Source organism: Prionailurus bengalensis, chromosome B3 (genome assembly GCF_016509475.1).
Source record: "Prionailurus bengalensis isolate Pbe53 chromosome B3, Fcat_Pben_1.1_paternal_pri, whole genome shotgun sequence".
NCBI classification, from domain to species: Eukaryota; Metazoa; Chordata; class Mammalia; order Carnivora; family Felidae; genus Prionailurus; species Prionailurus bengalensis.
In genome coordinates, this window is record NC_057355.1 from 124,880,018 (window position 1) to 124,905,874 (window position 25,857).

The following is a 25,857-nucleotide window of genomic DNA, read 5'->3' on the forward strand; positions in this document are numbered from 1 at the left end:
CCCTCGTGTTGTCTGTCTTCTTTAGGGGTAAGATTAACAGTTAGAGATATAGGTTCTTTTCAGAAAAGTGCATGCTCCTTTTCTGTGAAGACATGTAAGAATTTACCCAACTTTATTTTGGATTAATAGAATTCTGAATACCCAAATCTACCAAGGAGGATCATTATGATAATCTCTAATTGGTAACTACATTAGCAGATAAAACTAACTTCTTTTGCCCTGAAGTTTGAAACACCAAGTTGCCTTTTTTTTTTTCTTTTTTAATTTTTTTTTTAACATTTATTTATTATTGAGAGAGAGAGAGACAGAGCATGAGCATGGGAGGGGCAGAGAGAGAGGAGGAGACACAGAATCCGAAGCAGGCTCCAGGCTCTGAGCTGTCAGCACAGAGCCCAACGTGGGACTCAAACCCACAAACTGGGAGGTCATGACCTGAGTCCAAGTTGGACGCTTAACCGACTGAGCCATCCAGGCGCCCCAAGAAGTTGCCTTTCTGTTTTTTCTCCTTGCCTGCAGCCTCTCCCTTTCCTTTTTATTTGTGTAAGAAATAATACTCCATTCATTGTAGTTTATCCTTTGGTATGTTAATATTATATTTTATCCCAACCAGAGAAGATACCATGATGGAGGCCGGATACAGATCCGTAGTTGTCTCTTTCATGAGCTTTGTGTTTGTTGTTGTTTTTGTTATTAGTTTTTATTCCTTGGGAAGGAGAATGAGTCACCTTCTTAAATCATTTGTTCATAGCAGAAATGAATGGGAAATCTTGGAAACATCTCCCAACATAGCCACCCCTTTCCCATCTTATACCTCATGGAAGGCAGGTACTAGTTTAGTCACATGTGGAATCTTCTCTGTCAATAATTCCTATAAGAAGGTGGCTCTGAGATTGAAATGCCATGGTGACCTTCTTTTAACTTGGCCTGTTACTATATTTAATCCTAACATTCTTTCTGGCTTTTAGACTTTTTTGTAAATCGTTTCCAAGAGCACCTGTTTTGAGATTTTTATTTCATTTTTAATGTTGGTAATTTGGAATGGGATTCCCTAAGTTCCAGTATAGGGCTGTGAGTGAAAATTCATGAATTAAAATTCACTAGTTTCTGCTTGATCACTGTGAGGTTGGTTGATGAGACAGAACAGTTCCCCAAACATGGCTTCATTATTTTGTGATTTGAAGCATATTCATTAGGGGTATATCTCTACAATACTACTCTCCAAGTCTGTCCTAATTAGACAAATCATCCAGGGGTGGTAACAACAGTTACAAAAAGAATAAGGGGGCATCGTAGCAGTTAAAAGCATTATGTTTGAGGCTTGAAATTAATTAGATATTTCATGCCTGAAGGAGGTATCCTGAACAGGCTTTATGAATAGATACTTGTTCAGAAAGGACCTCTCATAGAAAGGTAAGAGAGAGAGAGACTAGATAAACATATAAAGCTTGCATCTATTAGTAGTAATAAAATTTAGGTACTTAAAAGTCTGCTAATACTCTATCACTATATTTATAGCTGCTTTGATTTACAAATATTTACTTTGGGTTTTCTTCTTTTTTAAAATGTAGAACAAGTCTGGACAGACAAGTAGAGATGTAAAGAATCATCTGTGATACTCTATTTAGCATAGTTGATGAGATACCAAGGCCTCAGAATAAGAAGTCACCCTTGGCCATCAAGACTTAAATTGTCTTCTTCCCTCCACCAGAAGTTAGAGCAGTTACAAACACTTGAGATAAGGAAGGACATGACCCCATGCTTCTGATAGGATTCAGTACTGTGAGAGTAGATCATGCATGACTGAGACAATGCAAGTTTCCTACCATAGATAAAGCTGATCTGGTAGGCAAATTATTCACAAACCAGGAAAATCCTGTGCCTCCATTGGCCCAATTGAGGTGTGGTTGGGGTGAGATGGATTCCCATCTTATGCTCCATTTCCAAAATATGATGATGGAGCACTGCATAGCTCAGACTAGCCTGACCTCAAACCTGTCAACCATGGGCAGAGTGACTTCGACTCCACCTCTACTAAAGATAAATTGATATCTATCTCTAAAAACTTCATAAACAAACCAACAACCTAGGATGTTTTTAATGACGTATTGACTTTTCAGATTGTTTTTTAAGCTGTTTTTTAAACTTTAAAGGCAACACTGATAATGAACGCTTCCAAATGGTAAAACAGAAAATCCCCTTCAAATATAACCGGCCCGTAGAGGAGTGGCTGCAGGAAAAAGGTAACCGTCGTTAAAACTTTCATTTTAAAATCATTTGATTCTAAACCCTCATTTTTAAAGCCTGCAAATAAATGTTCCTTAAATGATAATCGCCTGCTGCATAAATGACTGTTTTAATTTTCATTATAATTTGTGTCAGCTTCCACCTGCCATATGTTGATAAATCATGCTATAATACATTGCCATTAAAATACAGTTAAAGGGACTAACATCTAGCTTGCTATCAGCGTGATAACCACAAACAAGAAATTCCAGGATCCTCTAAAAAAGAAATGTATTATGGCAATTTAACCACTGCATGACATTATTTGTTAATTTGTTTTAAATTACCTCTTATACCAAAGCTTTCTAAAGAAATTTCAAAAGTACTCTTTAAACTTACATCTTGAGGCTGTTTTGGCTTTACTCTCTAGCATGGATAACAAAACAATCATCAGATCGACTCTTATAACATAAACTGCCTAAGACAAATGTTATTAAGGGGAGCAGTGTTTTTTTAACAATTTGTTTTTAAACAAAGAAAGAACGAGAAAGATGAATTTTGCCTTTAGATTCAAACTTACAGAGGCAAAAGTATTTCATAAGAGGTTAATTGTGTCCTAGTTGCTGGCTGAAACTAAAAAAAAAAAAAAAAAAGCTTATTTTACACTTTGGTTGTATAATACCCTTATGTGTTTAATATTTATGCAACAAAAGTGGAAGTGGTTAAGACAATGCGTTGGAAAAGAAAGGCTCATGAAAGGCAAAACAGCAGTTCTGATTTACTGAAGAAAACAACCACTTTGTTAATAAAAGAGGGCAGCGGTTATACCTGATGTTAGAATTTTCTGTGTGGCTTCTATTTGTTACCACGTAAACTATTATCTTCCAATGAAGAAAATTCTCTATTTTCAGAAGCTATTTATTCCCTTCTTTCCTGAGCCAGTGCAAGCTAGTCTTGTCTCAAGACCTTCAGTGGGTTCTTAAAATTCGTAGAGATTTGATGTAGTTACACATAAAAAGTAATTGAATATATTAATATGCAACCTAAGCAAGCTTAATTACAGTCTTCAGTTGGGTGACAACATTCAGACCCTTAAACACGGAAAATCCTCACTGAGACTTAACTGTTTGCCCTGTTTTTAACGTATGTGGTCTAATTAAAAATAAATTAAGAATAACTCTAAAAAGCAAATAATTCGTTTAGTAATCACCAGCTCATAAAGTCCCTTTAACATTAAAGACTATGATTGCCTCACGTTTTAAAAAAGGAGAAGAAAACTAGATGCATGTCTGAGTCTCATGTGCCTGAGAGAACTTTTTTTTCTTTCAATTTTATGTTAATAATATTTTCTTTTACTCCATTGCCTTTTGAAGTCTAAGTTGAAGAGCATGCCAGGCGTTTTCATTTGTATAAACCATTATAAAGTTATGAGTAGGCTTTTAGTTTTCCTGCTGATAGCATTGTTATCAGTTGGCTTTCATATAGAAAGACACTTTGAAATATACAACAAATCGAGGGGGAAGGGTGGTTCAGGTGGGATGGAGGGCGGCTTTCTAGTTTCTTAACCAAATATGTATATGTTCATATATGCATATAATATTGAAAATGGTATTTACAATCTTGGAGTTTCTCTCTTCTGCATTATTTTAACGGAAATTACTTATTTTTACACTTTGGGTGAGTAACATCTATTCATTCTATTGCTTTACCCCTTCCTCTGTCTAGCTAACCTTCCCTTCAAAAGGAGTAGAAAATATATACCAAAAGACCTTGTAAAGACAATGAGTGAAAAAGGGTAAAGATGGAAGGATGAATAGGCAGACGTATCAGGAAAGTACTTGGAATGCCTCTTTGAAGTTATTTCTGTCATTGGAGAAGAGATGTGGGTCACAACATCCCTGAGTCTGTTTTCTGGCTCTGTCTACTATTGACTGATACTTTCTGACCTTAGACAATCCACTTAACCTCTTTATATCTCAGATTTCCCATCTGAGGAGAGGAGAAATAATACTGCCTATTACCCAAGGGTGTTCTGAGGTTTAATTAATTAGTCTTTGTGTGACACTGTCTGGAGACGTGCAAAGATTTAATTTAAGCAGTATGTGAACTTGATATCCAAATGAGGTAGCAATAATGACTTCCAAGAACATGGGCACCTAAAACAAAACAGAAAGTAACCTGCTACAAACCCAGTACTAGTATAACCAAATTGAGTATTATGGATAATAGAACAATTCTTAGTTTGGGTTATAGATATAGATATAATGGCTGCTTATTATAAAAAAAAAACACAATTGATCGTAATGAATAACAATAATGAAATCTGGCATTGATTTTGAGAAATCTGGAGCAAATGATAAAACTTTCTCCAGTCAGTCCCTTATAATACCGGTTTTTAGGGAGAGGGTAGTGATGACTGATTCCCAGTTTATTCCCTTACTCCTGCTTACATTGGAGAGGTAAAATGACGAGAGGAAGAGATGGTGGGAAACTGAGAGTTTCCCACTATTACTTTAGTGATTGCCAACTTTACTCTTAACTTCCTAATCCAAGGTACAGAGGGCTAGGAAAGGGTCTATAACCAAAAGAAAAATAGATATAGCCAGAAACAGACCATGAAATAGACAAGCAAACAGAAATCCATACACTTCCCATAGCATGATGGAAAATTGAAGCATAGACAACCTCCTTCCCTATTTCACCCAGCTAGTGTCTTCTTCTCAAGAAATAATTACTCAGATCTCTCTGAGATCACAACCATAGCCAGAAGTGGAGCAGTGGCTTAATCCTGTAGCCCAGAAAACATGCCTTGCACTTCTCCATGCTTGGGTTAGTCTTGAACAAGCAAAGACCACTTTATGGAGTGTAATGTGACAACTGGAATGAAAGAGATCCATCATTTCTAGCTAGTGTAATTCAACTTTGCATTTCAATTTTCTCTCTATTTTTATTTGTAATAATTGTCAGAATGATATCACCAGGAAAATAAGGTGAGGACTGTTATTGATGTGAAGTGCTTTCAGAAATACTAGAAATATAAAATCTCTTACCTATAACTAGCTGTATCTATTAACTGATCATCGATGCTAAAGCATATACGAAAAAGGAGATGAGTAAATATTGTTGGCCAACAGTTGTGTGAATGGAAGGGATAGCTTGACGTTGGGCTGTCTGGTGTAAGCTACTGAATTGAGTCCTAGAGATCTCCTTTTAGGCAGCTTCTTCTTTATTATGTTAAGCTGCCCCAAATGCCTATGCCTATGCCTATGCCTATACGGGTGTATTTATTCTCCCTTTCCATCATGACATTTCTTATGCAATAAGCTTAGGGCTCCTAGATAAAGCTGTAGTCAAAAAAATAACAATAAAGAGATTTGAGCTGCAGGTCATTATCCAGTGTTATTGTTCATTGAAGATTTTGCTGCATCTTGTGTGAGAAATAAGAGACTAAAGGGCAGGTGATGATGTATGTGCACAGAGCACTGAAGAAATTGGTGAGAAAATAATGGAAATCTATTAGATCTATTTTGATTGTTCCCTTAGCATCTGGACAATTCTGTTATCAAGTCCAACAGATTCCGTTTCCATGCTCCAAATATTTTTATAGAGTGTAGATCATTTTCACTATAACAAAATTCTTTGGTCAGTTCCCCATACTGCAGTGTTTGAAGCTTCCAAAAAGGTATTATTTATAAATTATTCTTGACTATGCTGTTAAGAGTTTCCCCATGAGCAGAATTGACTCTTGTATAAAGAGTTCTCTCTGAGCAGATGCATTTTCCCTTCTTTGCCTCTTTTGTTTCATCCATTATTATGCATTCAGAAGTCATTCCACATTATACACCAGAAATTCAAGGATAGGTAATTATTGTATAGAGTTAAAGGACATGTAATAGTGGTAGAGGATAAGAGCCCAAACATCAGAGTGTGCCTCTATTCAAATTAGAGATTGTGGAGCAGAAACCCTAGTCTTTTAAAAATAAACTCCGTTTTAATAATCAGGCCATAATAACAGAACATACCAGTCATTTATAGCTAAAAATAATCCAAGTGATTAGATTGAGAATTTGTGGAGCATTGTTTTATTACTGACTTAAGTGGAGAAAAATTCAAAAAGGATATATTTAATTCCATTAATAAGTTTCCCCCACTTCTCCATATGCAAAAGCAGAAGGAATTATCTGGAGAAATAATAGCATAGAATGCCTTGGCCTTAAAAAGCTGTTTGGGTTTTTCTGGGAAAGACCTGGCACTAGAGAGGCTTTTTAAGTGGAGGTAGTTGGGAGGAAGATAAATTGAGTTGCACTATTCTAGACTCTGTTCTGTCATGATTTCATTCTGATAATTTTCTATTCAGAGAAGCACAAATGGTTCTCCAAATGGGAACTCCAAATAAGTTGAGCTACTGATAGTCTTCAACACATTAATATACCTTTATATCATTTTAAGGAGTTTTTTGTGTCTCTTTTTTTCGTTAATACCCATCCTTTCTTTTATAATGCATTGATTTGGAATGACATTTTCCCCCGCCCCAGAAACATTATCAATGCCTGTTTATTTCCCATATTTTAGGGAGAGATATAGTTGTGTGACCATAATCCGCCCTCTCCAAAGATAAAAGAGATAGGAAATTATCTGTCATGATGTTTATTGTTTAATAAACGTCAAGTATAGATAGAATATTATGTATTATGTATGAAATGAGGTATTTGGTGAGTAAACTGTTCATATCTATAATGAATCCAAGTCTTTAATTGAAATTTAATTTCAGTTAATTTAGTTATCAGACCTATTTTTTTTAATTCAGTGTCATAAGTTATCCCACAGAGTTTTTGTTTGCCATATATAATTCTTTTTAGTTGTTATTCTGTGACACTGTAAGTTAAAAATGAATACAATAGGTATTTATTACTATTATCACCTGATTTGGGGGTTACTTTCTGTCACCCACAACTACATACCCACCAAGAATACTGCAGTGCTTTGTATCATTGAACCAAGATTTCTCATTCCTCACAATAATGAAATAGAGACTCAATTATTCAGTTTATCTAGGATATTCAGCTAGACAGTGGAAGAGATAAACATAGTGAAATGTTACTTGCTACTATCTATTGAGTTTTTGTTATCCAATTTTCTCCCCTTCAATTGCTCAAGGAAGGCTGTTTTGATACCTGGTCCATTCAGACCAGGTAAGACAAAGAAGATAACATATGGGAATAATAATGTTTCCTCCACCCAACCCACTAGGACGGCAGTTAACCATCTTCAACACCCAGGCGCAAATAGCCATTGGCGGAAAAGACAAAGGACGTCTCTTCCAAGGGCAGCTCTCTGGGCTCTATTATGATGGTTTGAAAGTACTGAACATGGCGGCTGAGAACAACCCCAATATTAAAATCAATGGAAGTGTCCGGCTGGTGGGAGAAGTCCCGTCAATCTTGGGAACAACACAGACGACCTCCATGCCACCAGAAATGTCTACCACTGTCATGGAAACCACCACTACAATGGCTACTACTACAACCCGCAAAAATCGTTCTACAGCAAGCATTCAGGTAAGCCTTTCTACAACTATTAATTGAGTCTTCTTGATTGTCTTTGAGACATTACTATAATGTCAGTGTTGCTATATTGCTAAAGTATCTGACTTACCATGTTTGTAAGAAGGATGCCTATAGACACTTATAGGAGTAGAGAAAGACAAAGTCATTGCTAAAGAAGTTATAAAAGTTTTATGTGCACTCATGGGTTATTATCCCTATCATATTTATCGCTGAAATGGTAAGGCTGTTATTCAAAATGAGGAATGGCTAACACTTTCAGTATGAAATACTCCCTCCTTTCATTTCATTTCTTTTCTTTTCAATAGCAAAAAAGGAAAAGAGGGAAGGAAAATTTGTTATCCTAGGAAAGACTATATCCTACTTCAGTTCTATTCACATCCTCTTCATGGCTTTGCTGAAACATGAACCATTCATTTGAGACCAATGAGTAGCATTAAATCAAGGACAATTGAAGCTAGAAGTTTAACTAATCCTTACAAAATGCAGTTTTTGTTTAAATTTTTAAGTGTTGATAAGTCACTTATTTTTTTATCCATTTTGTTTCCTTTGTATTTGACCAAGATCCTAATTACATTAGAAATTGTGAAGGTCTGAGTTTAGCTATGTAGGAAGTCCTTAGTTTTGTGGAAACACTTTTTGTTTTTTCACTTAAAAGTAATTATACCCACACTAAAGCTTAATGCTTTGCTGACTCCCTTGGCATTTCATAAATCTAGTTAGTAGGGAATAGGAGGTTAATCGAGTTATTAGCCTTAAATGCTGTGGCATAAAATAAGACATTCCAATTGCTTGTGGGGAAATTACCCCTAGCCTAGTTAGTGTTTATAGATGATTCAGTAGATCAGTACTTGTCCTTTCTGTTTCTTAGTTTTAAGACATTATCCAGGGGCTCAATTGAGTCTTTGACATCACCCTTCCATTGGCTTCAGTGGGCATTGTAAACATAAAGTCAATAATCAATTAAGCCCCCTATGTGTTCTCATTCTTCTGAATTAAGTTTATGTGAGTTAAGTAGAGGTAAAACTGTTGTCTTCCTTTTCCCTTTTCTTTAAGCAGAAATATCCAGACAGCTCCTTACAGGATCCCACAGTAACAATTTGAAGCTGTATGCACTGATGATGTTACCAGGCCAATTTTATGTGTTTTAGAAAGGCTAAGAAGCTGGTTAACATAGCAGTCGTATAGTTGTGTGTGCCCTTGCATGTATACCTACATACATGGTGGAAAAAGAAATAGCTTCTTCCCTACTGATATTAAAGCAATAACTCCTGACACTTCACTCTACTCACTGAAAAGAAGATAAAAGGCAATATATATTTCTATTATGACTCTCTATAGCTCAAGAGCAGATCTGTTTATGGTTGGTGAAAGGATAGTTCTGTCTGCACAGGTCCTGGCAGACTTGTTCTGTTTCTGTCATAATACATTCTGCTAACTCTGTGGGAAGCAGAGGAACAAATGGCTTTTTCTTCATAGGAATGGCTGGTCCTACAGTCTTTTTCAAGACCAAATTTTTACTGACCTCAGGACGATTTAATGATACATAGGGATATAGGGACTAAGCTATGGTAATTATCAGTTTTTGGCTTTCCCTCTTACAGCAAATATTCACATAGGAGCAGACTGAGTGAGTCTTTCCAAAAACTAAGGAAGCCAGAGCTTCCAGAGAAGAGTAGGGTACAAAGTACAGAAGTCTTGCAAGTGATTATGACTCTGAACATCATAGAACCTGTTGTCATTGTGAAGGATGTGGACAGCTGGAGCATGCTCTCTCTAATAGCCTCCTGTCTGGTGTGTTTCTTTCCCTTTGAGTCCAGTGATAATTGGATTTCATCTACATGACTTTCCTTTTGCTTCTGCAATGGCTATAAAAATGACTTACAAATATGTTGACATTCTTTGCTTTTAAGGGTTTGTAAATACAAACTCTTAGAGGAAAGACAGTGGACTAGCAGAATTGGATGAAACTGGAATGAGGGATTAAAAAGCTCCATATTCTTTGTAAAGATTAGCTAGAGGAAATAATACCATGCCAAGGATTTCGGACTTTTTTGTTCTTGCCAACTAGCCAGAAGAACTTTACCCTGACGTTTGTTGTAATGAGCACTGGGTGTTACGTGTAAGTGATGAATCATTAAATTACACTGTATTATTATTATTATACTGCATATTAGTTAACTTGAATTTAAATAAAAACTGGAAACTACAAAAAATTAAAACAAATAAGAACTTTGCCCTAGGTTACATAAAAATGCAATAGCCTTCCTTGTCTCCAACCCTTTTCTGATCTCAAGTACAGATTACATCAAGCCTGTGTTTGGACTGGGGACCCAAGATTTAGGACAATTCCCAGACTCTGAAGATTTTGGGTGAGGAAGGTCAGTCTCAGAAGCTCTAATATGCCCTATGTGATCTAGCTAATTTTCTTGGGTGAAATAGACTCATAAAATTTTGACCTCTGGGAGAAAAAAAAAAGTGGGAAATACTGGATTTCACGTTTACCAGAATGATCATGTATGAAATCTTATAGCCTTTTCTAGATTATACTCTATTCTGGCTTCCTTTGCTTTGATAGCCTTGCTGGACCAGGGTTGTCCTAAAATTAGACTCATCCAGGAAAAACAAAATAAGCATCAAAACCTGGTGTAAAACCATATGGTTATACAAAAATCCATTGGTTCCTTTTTTTTTTTTTGAGTTTATTTTGAGATAGAAAGAGAGCATACACATGTGCATGCACAAGTGGTAGAGGGGCAGAGAGAGAGGGAGAGAGAGACTCCCAAGGAGGCTTCATGTTGTCAGCACAGTGTCGGACACAGGGCTCAATCCCATGAACCGTAAAATCGTGACTTGAGCCGAAATCAAGAGTCAGACACTTAACCGACAGAGCCACCCAGATGCCCCTCCAGTGGTTCTTTCTTTAAACATAAGCTAAGAAAACATCATTCGGCAGTTTGTTTCCGATTGGCTTTGATTTGTGTTGATTTCAGATCAAAGGAAACCTGCAAAGTGCCTTCAGTGCTGTTCTTACCTGTGTGTGAACATAAACAAATAGCTTTTGAGTTGACATGGCCCTTCAATGCCCCAGCCTCCTGGAAGTAATCACTACTTTGATATTTCTGATGCTCTTCTTTGTTACAGAACTGCTTGTGGATCATATGCACTGTGTAAATTACTCACAGCTAATGGTGCTTGAACATCAGGTCTTCACCCTATATTAAGGAGAGTATCTCCAGGTCCTCTCCTGAACATTAAAAAAAAAAAAATTAACATTGAGAAAGCAGGTGGGTGCATTGAGAAGCAGATGAGTACATTGAGAAAGTGAATGCGTGGGTAATAGTACTTAAATAGAGGTAGGTGCTCAATAAATATTTATTGAATAAATTGGAAAACAAAAAAGGCTTTATTACATACCTGTCACTTAGCGACTGAGGCATGGCTTACAGACAATTTTCCCTCCAGGATGATCAACGTGCTTTGGATAGTTTTATTTTTTTTCTTCAGTGGTAAGGCTATAGCAGTGGTTAAATGCATGTACTTGGAGTCAGGCTGCCTGGGTTTAAAACCTAGATCTTCATATGAGTTCAGTGACTCTGAGCGAGTCACATTGTAGCAGGATTCTAGCACAGAGAGTCATGACACCCCAAGGCTTTTCTTTCCAAGCAGCAGCTTTATTCATGCCAGCACTGCTCGGTTGGGTTCATACCCAAATAACTGAGCCCTGAACACCACCTAGCATAGTTTTTTATATATTTTCTACTTGTTTGTCTCCCATATATGGCAACACACACAAACATGCAGTCTGATTAAGTGGTCTCATGTTACAAGGTCATGAGGGATGTTGTCACGTACCTTGTTACCTTGAGTTTTTTGTCTTTTTGTGTTTTCTTACCTTAAGGAGGGGACCCTAACACAACATATGTTCTAGTTAGCAATTGTTATGAAACAAATTTTCCCATAACTTAGTGTTTGGGCAGGGCTCAGCCAGGCAATTTTTCTGCTCTACATGGAACTGACTGAGTTTACTCAGTGACTACTCTGGTCTGGAGAGTCTGGCTCCACTCACACACCTTGTGACTTGGTGGGTTAACTAGAAACACTGGACTCAGCTGGATCCATGACCCCCTATATGTAGTTTCTAGGCTTTCTTTCATAGAGGTTTAGGGCTCCTAGAGAAAGTTGTTCCAAGTTTCAGGGAAGGGAGACATTAACCTCACTTATCGATGGGAGGAGAGCAAGAACTAGTAACTAATATAAGCCTACCAAGTTGTAAAATTAGAGGGAGGGAAGGGTATTCCAAGGTACTGTTGACACCATGGGATTGTTGTGAGGGTTAGCTGAGTTAATATAAGTAAAATTCTTAAAACAGGTACATCTTAAAGAATAAGATTAAATATGTTTTAACATTATTATACTCTGTCCTGAACATTTGGTATGTAAGTCAATACCCTCTCAGGCAAGAATCTACCTCAGGAAATGGGTCTGCTTCCACTGTCAGTAGCATCTGTAGTTCACAGTGGGGGCTAGGTGGTTTTGGGGGGATAGGGATTTGAAGGAGGGTCAGGACGGTCAAGGTAGATTGAAGTCTGGAATGAGTCCTGGCAAATGAAAAGTTTTTAAGATCTCAGGAATGGACTTCTCTGATAGCTCACTCCTCATCTTTAATTTTCTCTTCCATTTAAATTTTTTTTTTACATTTATTTATTTTTGAGAGACAGAGAGAGACAGAGCACAAGCGGGGGGAGGGGCAGAGAGAGAGAGGGAGACACAGAATCCGAAACAGGCGTCAGGCTCTGAGCTGTCAGTGCAGAGCCCGACGTGGGCCTCAAACTCACGAACCATGAGATCATGAGTTGAGCTGAAGTCGGACACTCAACCGACTGAGCCACCCAGGTGCCCCTTTTCTCTTCCATTTTAAACCACCATGGGGTTCTATGGGCCTCAAAGAATATGTTCTGTTATGAAATGTATCCACACATATTTTTAAGGTTACAAAGAAGAATCAGAAACATTGCCATCATGGAGTTTGACATGAGAAATCAATATGAGGTAGTGACCCACAAATGGTAGTGGTATGGGGAGAGGAAGGGGTTAGTATGGGATGGCTTGACTGGATCCCACAAATTAGGTGGGAATGGAACTGGACCTTGTAGGATGAGTATAATTGGGTACATGGTGATGAGAAACAAATCTCAGTTGGCTACATATCAGAAGCTAAGTGTCAAAATCAGGGATGGTAATTCCTGAGAGAGAGAACCAAGTCCAACTGGAACAAAGAATGGATAGAGGAGGTTTGTGAGAGGCGAGAGATCCAGATTCTGAGAGTCATGGCCCCACACTCCCCTCTCCTAAACCAAGAGGAGAGAACTGCACTGGGTTTCCTGTTGGTTTTACTACCAGGGGTGCCCAAGCAATTATGCAGGCATTTGTATTACAACTGACCTCTGTGTCAGGGTTACTATCATGACACTGACAGGTCAGCTTCTTAAATGGAAAAGTTTAACTCAGTCTGTGTTCAAATTTCTTGATACCCATTCAGGAAAGAAGGCAAAAGTGAGAAATAAAAGTCTTTGGTAATTTGTGGTCACCAGGACCAAATTGTTCCTATGAGGCAGGAAATGGCTAAGAGGAAAGTAGTTCCAAAAATAATGTGTATTCTCTTACCTTAAGCCTACAGACCTAGTCGTTATCAGTAGAGAAAGAATTCAGTGTGTTCTGTGCACATCACCATTTGGAATCCTTTATATGCTATTAGCAGGATACTGATCGTGACCCACTTTTTCTGTGCTGGGCATTGGTAAAGTCACCTTGACATTGGCCAGTGCTGCCTGGCACCAGAAAATTACCAGAAAATCACAATGTTCAGCCAGATTGGAGCTATCCTAATAGACAGAAATGAAAGACTTGAGAGTTTTGTGGGATTTCATTCTTACCTCAAACTCATAAATTTGGCAGTTGAAGATGAACCACTTTCAAAAATTCCAGAAGGAAGCTAGTTTTTTTAGGTTTTGTAACAGCACCTATATGGAAATTCCTCCTTGTGGTCTGCTTTCAGTTTTAGGCTGGGACTAGTAAAAAACACACTTCACCTTTGATATTGACTATTACAAAACAAAACAAAGAAAAAACTTAGGATTAAAAACTTGCTCCTTCAGGGGTGACTGGGTGGCTTAACTGGTTAAGCGTCTGACTTCAGGTCATGATCTCATGGTTTGTGGGTTCAAGCCCTGCATCGGGCTCTGTGATGACAGCTTGAAGCCTGGAGCCTGCTTCAAATTCTGTGTCTCCTTCTCTCTGCCCCTCCCCTGCTCATGCTTTGTCTTCTTTGTCTCTCAAAAACAAATAAAGTGTTTAAAAACTTGATCCTTCATACTGCCTATTTCAGGTAGAGTTCCAATATATTTGAGGGCAGTGGGTGTACTCTAGAGTAAGAATTTCTGAGCTGGATTCCAAGTTCTTCTAGTTACTTAGCTGTGTATCTCTGGGCAGGTTGACTGGCCTCTTTAAGCCTTGGTTTCATTATCTGTAAAATGGGCATAACAATAACAGTACTTTTCCTATTGTGGTGAGTAATAAATATGACTATGCATGAAAAGAACTTAGGCCATGACCTACCCATAAGTTTTCACTAAATCCTAAATCCTAGGATTTCACTAAATCCTAGACTTAAGGAAACCACTTCAAACCAAGAGGCTCTCCCAGAACTCACAGATCCCCATAAGGCTTAGATGTCCTGTATGATTGGTTATATAAGCATGTTAACTTTAAAAATAAAACTCAGTTATTTTACCAGCAAAAATGGGTTAATTTGGGAATAGCAGAGAATTACAATTTGGGACAAGTAAGCTATAGGAAAACCATAGGCACGTCTGGGAAACACAGGAGAGGACAGGTCTCATAGAGAAAAGAAGGGAGTTTGGAAGGGTGTCATAAACAGTAAGTGTGTTGGAGTGAACTGGGAGTTCAAAGTTTAGTGGCTGTTCATTGGCTGAATTGTGGAGGTCTCTCATTTGCTGGGCTGTTACCAGGGGAGGAGAAAAGCTTTCTTAACTCCTGCTGGGAGAGTACAGTAGTAGCTAATGTATTATCAACTTACCAGGTCCCTCTCTTCTTGTTGGACCTGAAATTGACCAAGAGTGGTAGAGTTTGGCCTCCTGGTTCCATTTTAAACAGTTCCCCTTTTTAATTTTCCCCAGTACAGGAGAACAATTTTGTCTAGGCCTATACAACCCCATAATAACCCAGGATTTCCTTTGAATGTCCCAGATTGAACCAGAGCCCTCAACTCCTCAATTAGAAGAGATTTCTGTGGAAAAGTCTTTCATTTTCTGATGTAGGAATTGGCTTTGCTGAATGGTTATTACATCAAAGTGTTCTATTAGGGCAAAGTGTATGAAATTGCCATTTTTATAGATTGAAACAGTCAAGTATCAGGAATTTTATATGATTCAACAAAACACATGACCCACACATTTACAGAATACAGTTACCAATGGCATTTTGAGATTTGGGCTAGAACACCAAATTTTCTCAATATTCTTGGAGTAACCAAACTGTCTTAGATTGGGATACGAGATAAGTCTATTTACCTCATCCTAAATATCATGCTTTATAATAGGAGGTAGATCACATGGTATCAGGAATGGTTGCACTTGCCTAAGGAATTATCCCCTCAGGGCCCCTCCACCTTTTTCTTGCTGCCACTGGCTTGACAGAAGTGAGACAGTAGTCTACACAGTTTCCAAGCCCTCACTTTTACCACTAGACAACAAAGCCTCCAGGGGAAGTTTATTTTTAGGATTAGGGCTCAACTAATATTGATTAACAGCCTTACATAATGTGCGGCTCCAGGGCTCGTTCCTTTCCTGCCAAGCCTCATAACTGGGGAAGGCGCTGAAGATTTGTCAGTCTAATTAGACTTAAGCTGCCAGCCAAGAAATATCTTCTGTCTTCTCCTTACCCTCATGCAGGTACTTTCTTTTCCCCTCTCAAAGAATAGTTTGAGGGGGAGGGAATTGGACTCTAATTTTCTCATTAGCTGGTAAGACTCCAGTGATAATTTCTCTCAGGGATTACATCATTTTCATGGGAAAAAGAGAGAGAGAGAGAGAGAGAGAGAGCGAGAGAGAGAGAGCGAGAGAGAAAGAGAGAGAGAGAGAGAGAGAGAGAGCGCGCACACGCTTGGTGGGTTTACCTACCTCTTAAAGACCTGTATGTTGATAGTACAAGTAGGCCAGGGGAGAGAATACAGTGTCATTTCTTTTGGTCCCCTCTTTAATACTTTAGTTTTAGTGGATGGGATCAGTACTTCCCAAAGCTGAGGTTAGTCCCTTAAAGGGTCCTAGGAGAAGGTCCTTATCATAGACAGGCAGGAAACCTACAAATTGTGAGAAGTTGTAGAGATGCCCTTCTAATTAGGATGTAATATTTCTAGGATAGAAAGTTCACCAGACCTGCTGATCAAGTGATGGTTCTTATTTTGAACAACCGGGAGAAAAGTGGGGTCAGCTCTTGACTACTCACTGTAGAGGACCCTCAACATTTCTAAAGCTCCAGGTGGTTTTGCCAATCACCCAACATACTACATGGCTAAGTCTGAAGCGAAAATCCTTACTGTGTGATGTATGGATTTCCTCCTTGCTCTCTGGCCTTCTTTTCTGCCACACTGCTTCAGGTACATAGGTCTTCTTGATCTTCCTTGAACATAGGGCCCAGATAAAGGAGAGGCGAGAAGGGTTGTACAGTTGCAGAGTTGGATCTTGTCTGTATTTAAAATGTTGATATTTTGCTTATGGAAAATTGTTTCCATTGATATTGACTCCAAAATATTGCAATATAATACCATGTGTCTTGAATAAGTGATTTGGGGTGGCACCCCCTTAAATGTTATACCTTACATGAATACGTCATTAGTGCCAGCCCAGCTTGAACGTATCAGGCACCTCTGTATCTTTTCACTGGTCATTTTCTCTGCTTGAAGCAGCTCTTCCAAGGTATTTGCATGACTCACTCCCTTACTTCATCCAAGTTTCTGTCCATTTGGTACCTTAACAGAGAGGACCTCCTTGACCATCTTCTATAAAATAACACTCTCTACTACCTGGTACTTTGTTGTCTGCCATAGCAGTTATTTATACCTGACATTATGTCACATATTTATTTGTTTATTGTCTCTACTTCATGGTATGTGAGTTCCTGGATGGCAGGATCTTTGTCTCGGACACTGTTAGAGCTCTGCAGCATAGGTAAACCCTCAGTCGGTATTAGTCAAAACATACAAATCTACCAGCGCCTTCTCAGGGAATACACACACCTCTTAATACTTACAGGCTGGATCTCACCTCCAAGCACCTTACCCCCGACAGGTCCCCTCCCTGATGGGGCTCACCAGTGACAGTGGTCATTAGCAGTGGTTTTGCTGCTCTTAAATTTTTGCCTTAATAATAATGAGTCCCAGGAAGGTCCCCTTGTATCTGGTGCACATATTATTCACTTCTGGTCTTAAATTCTCTTTCCTTAGGGCTTATTTGTTGTCATAATAACAAGGGCTTCTTCTAATGCTCAGAGTTTTCAGAACACTTTGGGAAATAAAATGTTACCCATTTTGCCTCTCCAATTTCTTCTCCTTCTTATTTTTCCAAATTACTTAATTCTTAATTCTCCTAAAACCTACCTTTAAATATAGGTAAATAACAATTATTTCTAATGACCCACTGCTTCTGTTCATTGATATGGAGAGAAAATTTACTTGAGGTTCATTTATCTGGTTGTATGTGTGTGTGTAGGTCGGTGGGAATCTTCGACCTGCTTTTGTTAGCTCTTTTGTTTTTGTCTTAAGGCTGAGTATGTTATATGAACCCACTTATCCCTGGTCATGTCCCTATGACACCGCTGGCTCCACAGTCACCTGTCTTCAGAATCTTTTGAAAGAACATTGATGGAAGATACTATGAGAAACCACTACACGGAGAGCAAGAGCATTATGCAGCTCATCACTCAGCATTGAGGTCCTGGCATGGCACCTGCCACAGAAAGGGGCTCAGTAATGTTTATCAAAGGAAAACACTTTCTTTCCTCATTTAACAAGCATTAAGAGTAGATTCACATTTTTTTCCAATATCTTCAACAGTATCTAATATGGTGCCTTGCACATACCGTAACAGCTGGTGGCTGGATAAATGAACTGAAGGAAAGACAAGGAAAGCTGAAGAAAGGAGAGGAGATAATAAGCATAAATACTCTGTAATTATGTTGCTTAAGAACCACCTGCCCATTTCATGGATTGAATGGCTAAGGTTGAGAGAAATTAATAGAATATCTTTGATATAGTTAAAATCACGATACAAATAATGATGCTTTTCATTTCCCTCTTCTTTGCTGAAAACTTTCAGAAGGAATTCCACAATGACCACCTCTATGTAGAAGATAAACTACTTAATGTCTCTTGAGTCGTCAGAAAGAATCAATGATTCTTATTTAAACTGAGGTCCAAGAATTGATTCTATTTTTTTTCTTGAAATGCGTCCCTTTATTTCTGTTTATATATGGCAAGGAAATGACTTCAAATAGCAGTCATTGCTAGCCAGCTTTCAAGATGGATATTTCCATTCTGTCTTTGACAAGGCAGTAGGAGGGCTGGGATGTGCTTTCATACCTTTCTGGTGCATGTTTGAATGATTGTAAAAATTAGAAACACACTGAAGCTGTTATGACAGCCCTGCCTTTTGAAACCATCTAATTAATGCCTTGGGTTGTCTAGAGAGCTAGTTCTGTTAGCTAAATGGAGAATGCAAGGTTCTCCTTGGTTTTCTCATCATGCAGGGATGAGATGGCTGGGGAAATACATGCACACCTTATCTGTGGTGGCTAGCAGTCACTGAGAGAATTACTTGATGGAAATTTGATTGACTTGTGTACATAATGCAGCCTCTTCTATCTCTCATCCCAACTGTGTGTGTGTCTGTGTGGGTATGTGTCTGCGTAAGAAAGAAAGTAGGCAGCGCCTGGGTAGCTCGGTCAGTTAAGCATCTGAATCTTGCTTTTGGCTCAGGTCATCATCTCACGTTTTGTGAGTTCCAGCTCTGCATTGGGCTCTGCACTGACAACATGGAGCCTGCTTGGGATTCTCTCCCAATCTCTCTCTCTCTCTCTCTCTCTCTCTCTCTCTCTCTCTCTCTCTCTCTCTCTCTCCCCCACCTCTGCATTATCTCTCTCTCAAAATAAATAAATAAAATTAAAAAAAAAAGGGAGGGAGAGGATGCTCATGTGTTTGCATGTATTGGCTAGAAGAGTGCTTCATAAACTGTTTTGTGTACACAAGTCACCTGGTGACCTTTTTAAAGCACAAATCGTGACTCCATTCTGGGGTGGGGCCTGAGATGATGCATTTGTAGCTAGCTCCCAGATGCTGTCGTGTTGCAGTATGTGGACCTCACTTTGGGGAGCAGGGATCTAGTAGGTATTTACAGCTCCTTGCTGAGTAGTTGTAGCCTCTGTTTAGCCGTCTCTCCCAGACAGTCTCCCCACACTTCATTCAGGGATCTTCAAAACAGGAATTGCTAACCCAGAGCATTATGTAAGTGAGGGAACGGATACCCAATTGAAGATTAACAAGGAAAAACATATACCATCAGACAGTCCTGCTCCTGGTTCCACAGTCCCCTCCTCCTGTCCCTTACTCTGGTACATGCCCCCAAGGCAGATGGGTTAAAAAAAAAGTACTTAGAATTTAACTTGTCATAATATTTATCCCACTTTCTGAGAGGTGACCTCTGATGAAAGCAGAAGGACGTGAATGATTTTAATCCGCAGTAACAATGGGGAACCATTCCTGACCATCTTGAGCAGTATGAGTATATAAAATGACAGATTTTTCTCCTTTGCCTCTCCACTTCCTCCTTCCTGATACTGAGAGAGACACATATTCATGCACCCACAACTCACACTATAATGCACAATGAAATTTCACCCAGGCTTTATCTCGGAGCTGCTGTTCTGATGATTAATGCCCCACTGGCTGGGAAGCTATTCCTCTGAAGAAAGACAAGGAGAAAGAAAGAAACGTGAAATATATCTCTGAGGCCATTTCTCATTATTATTATTATCATTATTAGTTTCTTACTGCCCTATCTATTCTGTTTGGCAAGAGGGGGGGGAGGGATGACATTTCAAAGCAGATTTCATGTGGGAGAAATGAGCAAGGACAAGGTAGAAATAGACACTTTACACTAAAGGGAACTGACCTGGATGGGGTTTTGCTGTTGTTGCTGTTTACTTTTGGGTTTGTTTGCTTTATTATTTTTGTTGTTTTGTTGTAAAGCCGAATATAATAGATGCCTCCATCTGTGTCTTCTGTATTTTCCCTCCTAGGCATTTATTTTTGCATGTGTTCTTTTGTCTTTATTGAGTCTCTGTCTACAAGAATCAATATGATATAACATATGCAAATGTTATTCCTGACCACTTATGCAAAAGACTGGACAGAATAATTTCATTGCTCTGTAACTCCCGTAATATAATTGCCTCCATATCCTAGTTGATTTCAAGTTTTGAAAGGATTACTTTTTTTAAAAAATAATTCTCTCTATGTAGGTATTGTGTTTCTGATTCTGCCCTGTTTCTCATTCAAAGAAAAGGTGATTGCCAAGTAATTTCCGGCTCTGCTATTTAAGAGGACTACAGAACGGAGGTCCTTGTTGAAAAGATGGGACCATAGTAAAAGCATTATCACCACACATGTGTCTACTGATAAAGTGGCAAATTCATTAACACAAACCGAAAGTACTATAATCTGATTTAGAGAACGCTGTATTTCCAGAGTTGACTTTATGAGAATATGGAATGTGTAGCTGCAGTGCCAAACGCAACTTCAAAAGTTGGATTTTGTATTCAATTAACAAATGTTTGAGTAAATTAAGTACCTATTATGGGCTAGCTACTATTCTAGGCACTTGGGCTGCAGAAATCCAAAACAGACAAAACGTCTCTTTTCTCACGGGGCAAATAATCTATTACACAAACATTGGGCACCTGAAGAGTTCAGGCTTTGGAGAAACAAAGAATGAATATCTTTCGGCCTTCATGCACAATCTGGTAAGGCTCTTAAATATTTTCTACATATGAGATCATTTTGAGTTCAGGTTTTCTACAGAAAGTTAGCATACTGATCGGCTATTACAGGTATAGACGCAGGAGACGGCAGCCACCTATATTTAAACAGGTCAGTTCTAAGAATAAGGTCTTTAATGTCTACTCAAAACAGACAAGTTTCAAATTTAGACAGTGTCTTTGTTGGCTAGCCAAGATGGCAATAATAAACCACGTTATAATAAAATGATTGCATCTGAAACATATTTTCCTCTCAAGGACTAAGTTTACAATAGTTATTGCAAAGATTTTGCTTATTGCCTTGAGATTTTAGTTTCATGGACTGTTTATATGGGAAGAATCTCAGAGATGGTTTGGTTATTCAATCCCACACAACTAGTTGAGATTTAGAGATGGGCCAATCTGGTTTTAGGTTCTGATTTCATCATTAAAATCTGTATGTCTGGGGGCAGATTGTACGCCCGCCTTTTTAAATGTAAACAATAAGCATGTATTAATTTGAAGTTTTAATTTAACATTTGTCAAAATAATACCTCTGCATAGCTCAAAACCTTACCCAGCACCCAGATTTCCATTACTTTAGTGCAGAGACACCATTACTCTGGAGCAGAGGCATAGTTACTTCAACCACTAGGAGTGCCAGCTGATTCCTTCACTGGAGCTGTCCTTGACTAAAGAAGCCACTTTGCCCAAAGTCAAGCCCCTTCCAGTGGATGTGCCCATATCCAGTGAGTAGTGGATGGGGCTGAGAGGATATATAAAGGATCCAGCTGTTTGTTCAAGTCTGCACAACTGGGAAGGGCCTCCCAGCTAGAGAAGCCCCATGTGAGTGTTGAGGTCAGCTAAGGTCTTTGTTGTGACTGCTTTGAAGTTCACCTCCTCCCTGTCTCTAGACTTGGACAGCATTCCTCCCAGAACATCCCCACACAGAACTAGCTCTCAGAGTCTATTTCCTGAGAAACCCAAGTTAAGAAAGTATCTAGACCGATGGTAGCTCCATTTATAATGGTGATCACTTTGTAATGTGTATAAATGTTGAAAATACTATGTTGTATACTTGAAACTAATATAATATTGTATGTCAACTATACTTCAATGGAGTGGAGGGGGAGGACAGTGTCTAGAAACCTAAAAGAAAACAAGCAAGCAACAGCAGAAGCACAGCAGTCTCTTTCCACATCTCCCTGTGCCTCGTGGTCCTGCTCCACACTGGAAACCCTCTTAGTTGCTTTTTTGGATATTTTCCTCTATATGTCGAATGATATGCTTCTATTTCTTGACTTTTTCAGTTTTACATATTAGCTAATATCTTATGACTCTGGAATAAAAGAATTGCATTTTCTCACCCCCTCCATCTTCCAACTCATACACATTTCCTCACCTTCAATTTGCCAATAAAATTCTGTCACATTTTGATTGAATCAGCGTTATGAGTTTACATTTTTATGACTTTCATTTATTGAGAAAAATGTAAAATCATACATGTATTCATTTATTCCACAAATGTTCACTGGGTGCTTAGAATATGCCAGGTGCTATTCTAGGAACTGAAGGTACAAGCAGTGAAAAAAAAAAATGGAATAAATGCCTGCTCCTGACATAACATTCTACTGTTATGATGATATTTCCTTTCTTCTGCAACTCTGTTAATAAATATCCTCATCATCTCATAACTTATTTTTCCAACGTTTATTTATTTTTGGGACAGAGAGAGACAGAGCATGAACGGGGGAGGGGCAGAGAGAGAGGGAGACACAGAATCGGAAACAGGCTCCAGGCTCTGAGCCATCAGCCCAGAGCCCGACGCGGGGCTCGAACTCCCGGACCGCGAGATCGTGACCTGGCTGAAGTCGGACGCTTAACCGACTGCGCCACCCAGGTGCCCCTCATAACTTATTTTTCTAATGACTTATCAGTGTTGTAGCCAACATAGCTATAAAACTTCTCTCAATATAAACATGCAGGTAGTGTTTTTGTTTTCTTCAGGTAAATACCTAGAAGTGGAATTTCTGGCTGGTATGATAATTCTATTTTTAATTTGTTGAGGAACCTCTATTCTGTTTCCCATAGGGACTGCACTGATTTACATCCCTACCAACAGCACACAAGGATTGCCTTGTCTCCACATCCTCTCCAACACTTATTATTTCTTTCTTGTTGATATTAGCCATTCTGACAGGTGTGAATTGACACCTGATTGTGATTTTGTTTTACATTTCCCTGATCCTTAGTGATGTTGAGCCTCTTTTTGTGTGCCTGTTGGCCATCTGTATATCTTCTTGTAAAAAATGTCTGCTTGGGTCCTCTGCCCATTTTTTAATGAGATTGTTTATGAGATTGTTTTACATTGAATTTTATGAGTTCTTTGTATATCGTAGATGGTAGTCCTTTATTGGAAACGTCATCTGTAAATATCTTCTCCCATTCAGTAGGTTACCTTTTCATTGTGTCGATGTTCCTTCACTGTGCAAAAGCCTTTTAGTGTGATGTAGTCTACTTTGTTCATTTTTGCTTTTATTGTCCTTGCCTGATGAAGCAGATCCAGAAAAAAATCACTAAGACCCATGTCAAAGACTTACTGCCCATTTACATCTAGGAATTTTATGGTTTTCAGTCTTATATTTAAGTCTTTAATTCATTGAGTTTAGTTTTGGGTATAGTATAAAACAGTGGTCTAACAATTCCACGTCTAGGTATTTATCGCAAGAAAACAAAAATTTTCTTTATCTCAAGAAAAGACAAATGCACTCCTATCACAGTGTTATTTACAGTACCCAAGATATAGAAGCAAACCAAGTGTGCACATTTTCTTTATGTACATATATAAATAAGAATATTACTTAACCATAAAAAAGAATGAAATCTGACATTTGCAACAACTTGGATAGTGCTAGAGGGTATTATGCAAAAGTGAAATAAGTCAGAGAAAGACAAATGCTATATGCCTTTACTTATGTATAGAATCTAAAACAAGATTCATAGAATCATAGAAAAAACTAATGGTTGCCTGAGGGGAGGGAGGGGAAGGTGGGCAAAATAGGTGAAGGGGGATTGAGGGGCACAGTCTCCCAGTCATAAAATAAATAAGGCACAGGGATGTAATGTAGCCTAGGGAATATAGTCAATAATATTGTAACAACTTTCTTTGGTGGCAAATGGTAACTACACTTATTGTGGTGATAATTTTGTGATGGACATAAATGTTAAATCACTATGTTGTATGTTGGAAACTAATACAATATTGTATGTCAATTATTCTTTGATAAAAACAACAACAAACAAATACCACACAGGTAATCTATCATTAATACTTTTTTCTTGGCAAAATCCTTGACAGTCTTCTTTCTGTCTCCAGTCTGATATGTCTTGAGCCTTACAGCTGTCATCCTGGATCTTCCTTGCTTCTCATTCTGGGAAATCCCTGGGCTTCACTTTTATGTTAAACCTCAAGTTTTGTCTTAGTTTGCTCACTCATTCTAAAGATGTGCGTCTTCCAATAGCCTTCTGAGAAAGGACAGGTGAAAAGTACAACCATTGAGATTTTGTCTATCTGAAGAATGTCTTATCCATTCTTACCCCTACTTAATACTCTCTGTGGGAGAAACTTATAGGTTACAAATCATCTTCACTAATAAATCTGAAAGCATTTGTCCAATGTCTTCAGGCATTCAATGTTACAGTTGTTGCAATAACAGTGTGATGTCTGATTCCTAGCATGCACCTGGTTTTCTTCTGTTGTTATTTGTTTGTGTTTTGTTTTTTTTCTCTGAATCTCAACTTCTTATCAACAGACCTCAAGCTGGCACTTATAGCTGGGATCTCCAGAACTGCCTTCTGCCTCCCCCTGAGATTTGTGCTCTTGTAGCACTGTTGTTACTCGCCCGTTAGCTGCCCTACATTGGCACGCTGATTTGGGTATAATTTGTTCAATGCAGCTATTGCTAAGCATATATGAAATACACACAAGGAACAAAGATACTGTCAGAAAAGTATGGAGTTTAGAAGGTAATAAATGGTGTAGTGGAGCCTTGAGTATTATAATATTTCATAAATGTATTTTATATATTTTATATATTTATGAAATATTTATATATAATCAATACATATTACATATTTTATATATAACACTTTTATATTTCATATTTATTATTAGTGGTATTATATAGTAAAACTTACTATCAATGCAAAATTCTGGTAAGAATTATACTATCAACTCGTTCTGTATACTGAGGCAAAACTTTGAATATTTTTGTGTTTCTTTAGGGCGTCTATTTTTGTGTATTTTGTTTTTTTTTACTTTCATTCTAATACTCATTACCTGGCCACCTCAGAGAGAATATGAATTAAGTTATTATATATACGTGTGTGTGTGTGTGTATACACACACACTTGGAATATTTTGCACCCAGAAATGGGCATAGCTCAGTCTTCTACATGTCCGATGTGTATATTTTTCAGAGGGACAAGGATTGGAACCATCACTTCAGAATTGTTATGCTATGAAACATAAGTCAGTGTGTTGGCATGCCATTGGGTTTCATCATACAGTGTTTGGCAATAAAGTTTGTTCTCTTGGCTCTCAGTTTCCATCAGTATTAGTTAGCACTGTAACATATTGATTAGCTTCACTTCACATGTGCTAGTTAATAGGTGCTGCAGAATTACCCCCACATTATTTTCTGCCCCTCATGAGGAGTAATTCATTCTAAGAACACAGATAGGGCTCCAAAAAAAAAATCAGTGAATTAATGTCATGGCTATTATGGGATGTATATATATACTAGAAATAGGTTTTGATTAAGTAATTACACTAAGTATGAGCCAAAGGTTTACATTCATTGGAGGGGAGATGATTGAAGGCCAGAATGAAAAAAATCACAAATAGGAGGTTTCAGGGGAAATTTGAGTGTAGATGGTGAGGATACTCCCAAGGCCATTTCTACAGCGAATCATTTCTATC

The 25,857-nt window shown here is 38.2% G+C and overlaps 1 protein-coding gene across 32 annotated transcripts in view; it reads left to right on the plus strand.

Moving 5' to 3' along the window:
- Nucleotides 1-25,857, plus strand: part of NRXN3 (neurexin 3) — a 1,568,410-nt gene that overhangs the window by 1,405,925 nt on the left and 136,628 nt on the right. For 23 of the 32 annotated variants that reach the window (XR_006293453.1, XR_006293454.1, XR_006293455.1 and 20 more), the window contains 2 exons: nucleotides 2,151-2,240; nucleotides 7,474-7,781. Coding sequence is in view for 29 of the 32 variants with exons in the window: in XM_043556739.1 (XP_043412674.1) it covers nucleotides 2,151-2,240; nucleotides 7,474-7,781 (398 nt within the window). In the remaining 3 variants the exon portion in view is untranslated. The remainder of the gene's footprint in view (nucleotides 1-2,150; nucleotides 2,241-7,473; nucleotides 7,782-25,857) is intronic. The other 9 variants (XM_043556747.1, XM_043556760.1, XM_043556748.1 and 6 more) reach the window with 1 other exon arrangement.